Source organism: Syzygium oleosum, unplaced genomic scaffold (assembly GCF_021117445.2).
Source record: "Syzygium oleosum isolate NSW1041296 unplaced genomic scaffold, Sole_v2.1 Sole_v2.13, whole genome shotgun sequence".
In the NCBI taxonomy this organism is placed as follows: domain Eukaryota; kingdom Viridiplantae; phylum Streptophyta; class Magnoliopsida; order Myrtales; family Myrtaceae; genus Syzygium; species Syzygium oleosum.
The window spans coordinates 1,752,199-1,761,661 of NW_026607497.1; the positions used below are offsets into that span (position 1 = coordinate 1,752,199).

The following is a 9,463-nucleotide window of genomic DNA, read 5'->3' on the forward strand; positions in this document are numbered from 1 at the left end:
GTACGTTGAAGACAAATGTAGATGGGCTTAATCGTGGACGGCGAAGAGTCAGAAAGAAGCATAGCGTGACTCTACAGAGACGACTCCGGGAATATGGTGGATGGGTTCGCAAAGAAGGTGCGAGGGACCACGGAAAAGTTAGGAAAGGAGTTTCGATTTGTGAAAACAAAGCGGAAAGCCTAAGTGGGTATTTTTCCAAATATGTATGCAAATCTATCTTTTTTATGCGCAATCACGGTCCGGTCGAAGCAAGAGCTAATCAATAATCTCCGCCTTTGTTTATTAAAACGGGTCTAATTAAAAATTACGAGAAATAAAAACGTTCCTAACTTGGCTACCTCTGCCTAGAAAAATTTCACAAAACCCTAAATATAAATGTTAACTTGGCTGGGTTTCATTAAATAATATTTATGAAAATAATGATACAAATGTATTTTGATAATAGAGAACAAATATAACGACCTTTTTTTAATGATAGAGGAGAAGTCATCGAAGTGTCTGTGCTTTTTAGCATCTTCTTCCTTTTCAAGCGGCGTCACTCCGCTCTCTCGCTCTTCCTCTTTCCTTGTCGACGCGACGCAAGCCAAGCGAGCTTCTTCCTTCATGCAGCTCTCGCTCGCTCTGTGTCGCGCGGCCTCATCAGCTCAACCTCATCGCATGACGACGAGCCCGCGCGCTCCTCTGCGGCGACCCTCTCTCCTCCACGCCTCCAGGTAAACTGATCTTGACCCGGCGGGGCTTCGGGCCCCCCTCCTCCGGCTCCCTCGTGGTCTCCGATCATCGCGTCGCGCGCCGCTTCGTCTTTTGTTTCGGGCGTTTGCCGAGTCGGAACGGAGTGATCGAGCTCTCGCTTTGAGTGGGGGCTGGGAGGAGTTCTCCGTGCTGCTGAGTCGCGTGTTGGGAGATTCGTTTTGGTCTTTCTAGTATGGGTGTTGCGGTATTCTTTTTCGGTTTAGAGGATGGTGCCATGGGCTTTCCCGATTGCGTGGAGAGGGTTCTGTGTGTTCCGCTGAATTTGTGCAGCGCGTGGTAATCTCATGATTGTGTTGCTTGCAATTTATTCCCGGCTGCTTCCAGAAGTTCGAACTTGACGTAGCGGGTTAAAAGAAGTTGTGGTTAGAATTATGAATCCTTGGTACGTGTATAATTTCTGTATAGACGTTCTTAATATTGTTATCTTGAAAATTAGAACCGATCATGGTGCCACTGTGCCAGCACACATGTAGAGTACGTGTTCTTCTAAGCAGAGTCTAACATGGGTCTGTTTCTCTTTGAAGTTTGATTGGCGGCTTGGCCTATTTGAATGAGCCTAGTCAATACCTTCTCCTGATCCTGGTGTGCGCTCCTCTAGTGTTTCTACTTTCCGATGGCTTTGTTCTCCGCTGTAGTTTCATGACCTATTTCCATCGCACCATGATGTTTCTGGGGCCCGCTTTCAGATTTTCGTAACTCTTAATCTGGTTTCTGTACTTACTACTTAATATCTAAGTTTGAGCGGCGGTTGCAGTTTAGTTGTATTGTGTCTTTCTTCTAGTTCGGCTATCGTTTTTAGGTCCAATTTCTTGTAGCTATTTGTCTCCCTACCGTAATAACCTTCTTTCATTTTGCTGGCTCTTCTGCTGAGATAATATTAAAAAGCTCTTGCTATTTCTGGCAAAATTCATTAAAATCACCTTAACTGTTGCTCTTCCATTTTCAAATATATTGATAGGGGTAGGGCGACTTAATTTTGCCACTTCGCGCGCTTTCATGTTGTGTTTGACATGTTCGCCTCCTGGTTGGAGGGGTGTACCGCTCCTAGAACAGGATAGAAGATTTATATAAAATTAGGCCCTTCAGTCGCCCCATGCAGTTATCGGTCTATCGATGTGATTGCCTCTCTTGTGAGGTATGGAAAGTACAAGTTTTCGCTGTTTTTGAGACCTATTACTTTCCTTTCGTAGAATGGGGTAAAAGAAGATTTGCTGATGGTGTGGTTATTGTGAGCGATTTGATGTGCTACGATGACTGTTGGGTGTTCAGCTTTTAGCTAGTGGTAGTGACTGGTTTCACAGACTTCCTCATCAGCATGTGGTTTCGGGCATTCATTTTTCTTTGTATGTGTCTTTTTAGGCTCCTCATTCTTGAGTACGAATAGTGCCTCTTGTTCTTCAAGACAAGGAGGCTTTTCCAAGTATCGATTACTGGAAAAAATAAATCAACATCATAATGGATTTGTCTGTTAAACGTCAGAGCTGGTTAGGCCACTTCTACCGAACGCTATGCCAAGAAGGGGATGGGACTGTGAAGCAGGTAAAATATATTTTTGGGATACTTTGTTCTCTTTTTCTATCTTTATTTTTGCAGCTTTTCCCTTCTTTTTCAGGTGAGATAATTTTAACGTCTTCATCATTATTACTAGAAAGAATTTTGCATGATATCTATTATCCAATTTTCTGTTCAGGGATAACACCTTATGAGGCATGCGTGTATTATGTTGTGCGGTTTAGTTTAGATACATGTGCGGTATATTTCCTCTAGACTCTAACACGTAGTTTGTTCCTTGATGCTGAACGCCTTTCGTTCAGGATTTTGATCATATCGAAAAGCAAGTAGAAGCTGTTGGTGAGAAAATGAAGAGTTTTTGCTCTAAAATCTTCCGTGATGTGCAACCTCCTGAAAGAGATGTCATGAGATTCGACCCTCAATTGGATTCAGAAGGAGATTCTTCCACCGGTGGCAGTGCTGATTTATTGAGAAGTGTTGAAAATGAGCCTGGGAAGAGTATCCCAAACCAATCGCAGGTGGCCTGCCCCTTAGAGAATTATATGGGTCATGAATTGAGCGAAACTGATCCTTTTATATTTGACCCCCAGTTGGATCCTCAGAGAAGTATGCCAGTGGTAGAAAGTAATGATGAACATGTCCAGATGATCACAGACCAATTGCAGGTGACCTGCCATTTGGACCCTTTTCAGGAACCAGTTGAACCTCAAACTTCTAATCGCTCTTCTCAGAATTCGATTGAGGTGCCAGCATCTTTCTTAGATGTGGGGCTGCCGGATGAACCCAATTCTTTTGATAGTATAAAGAACCAAGGACGTACAATGGACGATCCTAGTCAGGAACCTGAACAAAGTGAACCTCAAACTTCTAATATCTCCTCTGAGAATTTGTTTGGGATGCCGGAGTTTTCCTCAGATTTGGGACTACTCGACAACCTAACTGCGCTTGATAGTGTGAACAGCCAACTGGCGCATACATTCAACGACCCTAGTCAGGAGCCAACTAGACCTCCAACTTTTGATCCCTCTTCTCCAAATTTGTTTGAGGTGCCAGAGTCTTCTTCAGAATTGGAATTGCTGGACTTAATCTTTCCTTTTGATAGTGTGAAGAACCTACCAGGACATTTATTTGACGACTCTAGTCGGGAAAAAAGTGAGTCTCAAACTCGTAATCCCTCTTCTAAGAATTCGTTTGAGGTGCCAGGGTCCTCAGATATGGTACTACTGGATGAACCAACTGCTTTCGGAGGTGTGAAGAACCAACAAAGACATATATTCAACTCCCCAAGGGCTCCAGTTTCTGCGCATTTGCTCGAGGGTGGATGGTCAAAATCATCTTTGGGGTGTGCAGATGGTGCCTTGACAGAGGAAAAGGCTGCCAAGTTTTGGAAGGAAAATGCCGTGCAGGGGGAGTCATCTGCACCTGAGGTGTACTCAATCTCTTCTGTCGAAAAGGATTTATGTGAAGCTGATTTTCTGTCCATTCATCTCCCTAGCGACGACAATGCAAACACTGCAAATTTAGCCCCAAACAAGCTTTCATCTGCAAATTCAGTTCATGCTGAGGAGGACCTTGTCCCTTCTGACAACTTCACAGTTGAAACTGTATGTGGCATTGGTGCTTCAAATACGATCGCTTCATCTGATATGTCTTCACCAGTTGCATCTCATGAGGAAGAGGCAAAGAAAATGGATCTTGAAAGCTTAAGCAATCCAGTGGAAGTTGAATCTTATAAGTCGGAAATCTTGCCTGAAGTTTCCTTTCAGGGGGGGAGCTTTTGTGATGATGAAGTTGGTATTGTGAGTTGTATACCTCATAGTTCCAGCTTTACCCCATTTGCCCTATCAGGTGGAGGCGGTTAGTATTTTCAGATTTCTTTGGTTGCAAAATATCTACATCCTTTCCATTCATAGATGATTTTAAGTTTTCACGAGCCCCATATTCTTCTTCAGTGGAAAATGCCTCTGGGTCTAGTGACGCTACTTCTTTGACTGAAGCCTACAGAAAAGAGCACATTCAGTTCGACGAGTCTGCTGAATTTTATGATCTCTCGTTCTCTTCAGGTAAGGATCCATCTTGAGACTCAAGAATGGTCCTTTTCTAAACCATAATGTGCACCTTTGCCTGCATATGTTGTTTTTAGAAGTGATTAAAGTGTATGCTGATGTCATTATGTGACATACAGGTAAACTTTATTAGTGGTCCCAACAGGTCTAAGTTTTGATTTCAATGATGTAATGTGCTAAATTGCAATTGATGTACCCTCGCTAGAATCCGGCAAATTTCCAGCAAAATGTTAATGTGGTGGCCACATGGTGCTGACATGGCGTCCAATTGAGCTTCATGTCAGCCTAACTCAATCGCATGATCCTTGCAATCCATGGCAGAGGGGCTGTGCAACCCTATGCAAGCCACTTAAGAGGGTCGCAGGACCTTCTGCCACTGCTGTTGCTTGCAAAGGGCTGACAACCCTCGACTGCGTGTGGCGGTCCTCTGCCTCTCTTTTTTTTTTTAAATTTTTTTTTCAAGTTTGTACTTGTTTTCTCAAGTTCTTTAAAATTTCTTAAGTTAAGGCTGAGTAGGGCGCATTGTCATTGTCATGTGGTTGCCAAGAGGTCATGTCAGCAATTCTTATAAACATTGATGGGATTTTGATCAAAGTACCTAAATTGCAAAAGTGAAAGTTTGGACTGTATGATATCCCTTTGCTGACTTTATCCATGTATCTGTCTGTTTGGCTGTGCTATCTTTTGATTGTCTTTCTGATTTTGCATTGATTATCTTGTGAATTTATGCTTATTATGTATCTGTCCTCAACACTGATATTATAGACAAGGACGAGAAGGTGAAGCTTGGGGAGAGTTGTGTTGCTTTAGATTCTCGTGAGCTATATGCTCTGTCTCTTAGGATCCAACAGATTAGGCCATTCAAGGTACTCTATCTCACTCCACGTCACACAAGTACATGCATTATGTTTGTAGAATTTGGATGAGCTTCCATTGTAAATTTGAGTATTTTCTGATATTGTTCACCCTTATCTTTCAGCATGTTTTCATAGACATCAATCTCACTTTGATTCATTTCGATATGTTATCATAAACTTGTCTTTCATCCCAGCTAAATAATGCTCCTTTTCCTGTTCCATTCAGAAAAAGATCATGGATACCTTTGCTCCAGGACGAAGGACAGTAAAGGAATATGAACAGCTTGGGATATGGTATGAAGACAGTCAAATTGAGAGCAAGTTTAATCAAGAAATAGAACATACTACTTCACCATCTGCAATCTCAGCCTTTTCAGACCGTCAAAGTTCGCAAGAACATCAAATTGACTCTGATTGGGAACTATTGTAGGTCATACCGATGCTTCCTTAGGTACACTGCATTAGAAAGGTAAACCTGGCTTTTTTTACCATAGGCATGAATTAATTGAGGATGATCCACTGTGATATCAATAAGAATGATTGTCAGGAGGTTTTGTCGAGATATGGAGATGAAAGTAAAATGTAGTCTGAAAGAAGATGGTTTCCTATAGAAAATGATATACTCGTAAGCAGATATCTTTTGTTTTTCCTATGGCTACATATAACGTTTTTGCACCCAAGTTGTACTTGTTTTCGTCAGGAATTTCCCTGGACTTTGTTATACTTGGAGCTATACAATGGTTCGATGATCTTTTAACAAGTACGCGTCCAAAATTTCATTCCATGCATCAGGGAGTCCTGGTAAACACCAGTGGATGCAATCACCAAACGTTTGGGGTCAGATCTCTGCTCCTTTGTTAAGAGCTTGCCCCTTCTGCTCCATAAAAACCGATGTGTGAGCATCTTTTCTGAACTCCGACATCTGAGTTGTCTTCAACAATGTTACATTGATCTTTAGCTGTTGAAGGGCATGATGTACTATTTTATGATCTCAATGTTTAATCCGCTGCCCCAGTATGGACCCTGGATGGGGTATGATTCACTGAAGCAGTTCCATCACTTCCAGGCCTCCATTACCAGCTCCTAATAACAGAATGACTAGTGCAGCTATAATGTTGATGCTTGAATAGATCGTATCTGCACAGCTTTTGTTGACTTTCGTACCAAAGTGAGAGGAAACTGAGAATGCTCGGACTGAACAGCAAACACAACAGCAATTTGACTAATATGAATACTGGGTAGACATATAACAAGCATGAAAAGCATAAAAACGTCATTTCTGAAAGTTTTCCATTCATGAACCTATGATGCTTGTTTAAACATATCCTAAGCATAATCAGCGTAGAAAAGAAATTCTCTTAAAACAACTAAAGAGAAAATGATGGCTAATTTTCCTTCTTTACGGGCGTAAGTTTAGTCCTATGCACCATATACACAGCGATGTTAGAAGGGGTGCTCACCACAAATGTGTTGGGGACATACTCATGAAGAAAACCTTTTGCTTTTGAAAGTCGATGCTTGACTCTAGCCAATTTGCCCAAGTTCTAAAGCCAACAGCCATATAACTGGACCTAATTGTCCTGCTCTACGTCTGCCATTGCTTTTGTCTCATTCAAGAACTCCAGTACTTCTAGTGGTGAGTTGGTAAAAATTACAACACCTTTATAGCAACTACGGTACCGTCTTTAAGAGTTCCCTGTGTGTTTGAACAAAATTACAGAAAGGAATCAGCATCTCAGCTCTCAATGTCGGGAAAGAGTGACAGACAAATACTCCAAGAAGCGATCAAACCCAAATAAGCAATCACCTTGCAAACAGATCCAACACCCCCCTCTCCAACTTTATTGTCTGGACTAAAGCCTTCAGTTGCCCCAAGCAACTCATCGTATGTGCACATTCTTAGGTTTTGGATGACTACATCTGCACATTCAAATAAAAAGGAATTCGAATTGGAGAGGTCAGACATGCAAAGAATACACGGGAACCGAATAAGCTGAAATGCTGAGTCCGTCATTCTACATATGCCAACAGTCCAACAAATTCAGAACAAGCAGAGTTGTGAGTACCTTATAGAAAAAATTGTCGAATAGATGTTCACTAGGAGAAACTAATCTGAGAATCCATTGCGTAAGACTCTTTTTATTGGATTAGATATTTACTCTATTTCCATTGTGTAACTTCCAAATATTTTCCCTTATTCATAATAGCTGTTCAAATTCGATTTGATGACTACTTGTATTTACTTCGATTCTTTTCCAATTCAAGTCAAGCGGCTTTGCTTTGCAAGCATAATCACGCAGTTGTGCTTTTACCTATTACAGTTACATAATTTACAGTTATTTATACGAATAAATCTGTACATACAATCTTCCAATTGCGCTATGGGTGCGTTTGGTTCGGCTTTTGAGAAAGTCTTTGGAACAATGCAAAGACTTTTAAAAGAGTGTGTTTGTTTCACTTAAAACTTCATAATAAAGCGAAATGTTATTTATGAAAACCATTTTCAAGGAAAATAGTTTTTATTTCTTCGGTGGTTTAGGGGAAGTGATTTCCTTCTTACTATTAAAGGGAAAATCATTTTCCCCCAATCCAAATTTATTGTTTTCATAACGTTTTTTTGAAGATCAATTAGTATTTTGTCAGCCAAACACCGGAAAATCGAAAAATAATTTTCTAGAAACAGTTTTCCTTCAAACAAACGGACCCAAATTTCAGTTAAGATATATTAACTGATCAAATCACTTAAAATGTTCTCCCAATTATTAGGAAATCAATTTTTTTTTCCATTTTTAAGGAAATTCCGAAAAGGGATTACGGCGCATGTGATTGTGACTGATCCCTTCGTTATTCACAGGTGGCATGTCCTAGGCTTGGAAGTCTCTATTCTGCATATTTTCTTCCCTCCTTTCAAAGTTCCTCGATCTGTTGAAATTACGGATCGATCATCACGCCCATCCCTCTCGTTAGCTCGAGCATTAGGATAATGGGTTAGGATCTGGTCTCATAGATTTGGGCTATCCATACCAAAACTGGGCTATTGCACTAGGCCCTCTCAATTTCTCTAGACCCATTTCAATTTAAAGAAAAAACACCAACCCACACTCATTTAAATGAGGCTAAGCCCATATATGGCCAAAGACTAGCCCATAGGACTCAACTTAAAACCTCTCATACCCTAACAAGATTAAGCCCATTTTATTTCCGCTTCCACATTTTGCCTTCTTTTCCTATAAAGTTAATTTCTATTTTTTACTTTACTTATTTCTCCCACCATCTTAACATTCACTTCTATTCCCAGAACATTCCTTATTGCCCAACCTTATTGCCCAAAAACCTTCAACACTTGTTGGATAACCACGGAATAACCGAAGCTTACGTAAAAATCTACTGAAAATCTCATAATTTATCATTGACCACCATTGATCTACGGAACATGATTCGTCATCTTCGCTGGACGAACATACAATTCGTTGGTCGCCACCAAAGGGGTGTCAACGGTTTGGTCAGTTTGGGTTTTCAGGAAATCTGAACCGAACCAAACCGAACCAATAGGGTGAGCAAATTAACCTAATCGAATCACGATCCGAACCGAATACAAACCAAACCAAAAACCTGGTTCGAATCGGTTCGGTTTTTCGATTTTTTCCCCTACTTTTTGGAACCACCGACTTGTCATCCTCCATTGCCCGAACAACCTTTTCTGCTTTCTCCACTTTACATTACTTGCAATAACCATGTTTTTTTTATAATCCCTTGTCAGCCATCATTCAACACCCTCTCAACTCCTTCCATATCCCCACAACTCACATATTCATCAATCAAGCTACTGTAAGTGGCTATATTCATTTCAAAACCAGCATTTTCCATCTCCTCCGCAAACTCCAGAGCCTTATCAACCCGCCCATTCTTGCAATTTGCATTCACCATTATTGTACAATTGAACATATTGGGCATTATCCCCATCATCACCATCTAATCAAACACGAGAACCGCAGCATAACTCTCACCCTTTCTAACCAACCCACTCAGCAAATTACAAGACCTCAAACTCGGCAATAGACTGCATTTGCCCATTTTATCAAACAAGTAGAGCGCATTCTTTACCATTGAACGACAAGTTTTGAAAATCCCTTCACAAATCGCCTCTAGTAGCCAGCTAGTTCGAGAAAACTTCTCACTTCAGTGACATTAGTAGGGTGACTCCATTGAACACTACTTCAACTTTCTTCGGGTCAACTGAAATGCCATCCTTTGATATTACATGGCCCAATAATT

The 9,463-nt window shown here is 41.0% G+C and overlaps 1 protein-coding gene across 5 annotated transcripts; it reads left to right on the top strand.

Moving 5' to 3' along the window:
* The first annotated feature begins 496 nt into the window (after positions 1 to 496).
* Positions 497 to 6,235, top strand: LOC115681181 (uncharacterized). 5 transcript variants are annotated; one of them, XM_056316948.1, is made up of 7 exons: positions 498 to 713; positions 1,944 to 2,096; positions 2,233 to 2,292; positions 2,568 to 4,122; positions 4,218 to 4,328; positions 5,097 to 5,197; positions 5,415 to 6,235. In XM_056316948.1, exons 4-7 carry the CDS (start codon positions 2,613 to 2,615, stop codon positions 5,616 to 5,618), a joined length of 1,926 nt encoding a protein of 641 aa, XP_056172923.1. In that variant the 5' UTR covers positions 498 to 713; positions 1,944 to 2,096; positions 2,233 to 2,292; positions 2,568 to 2,612; the 3' UTR covers positions 5,619 to 6,235. The 5 variants fall into 5 exon arrangements, with proteins under 5 accessions (XP_056172920.1, XP_056172921.1, XP_030460887.1 ...); XM_056316945.1 differs by lacking the exon at positions 1,944 to 2,096 and having other exon boundaries at positions 497 to 1,888; positions 2,113 to 2,292; XM_056316946.1 differs by lacking the exon at positions 1,944 to 2,096 and having other exon boundaries at positions 497 to 1,135; positions 2,113 to 2,292.
* The last annotated feature ends 3,228 nt before the right edge of the window (positions 6,236 to 9,463 follow it).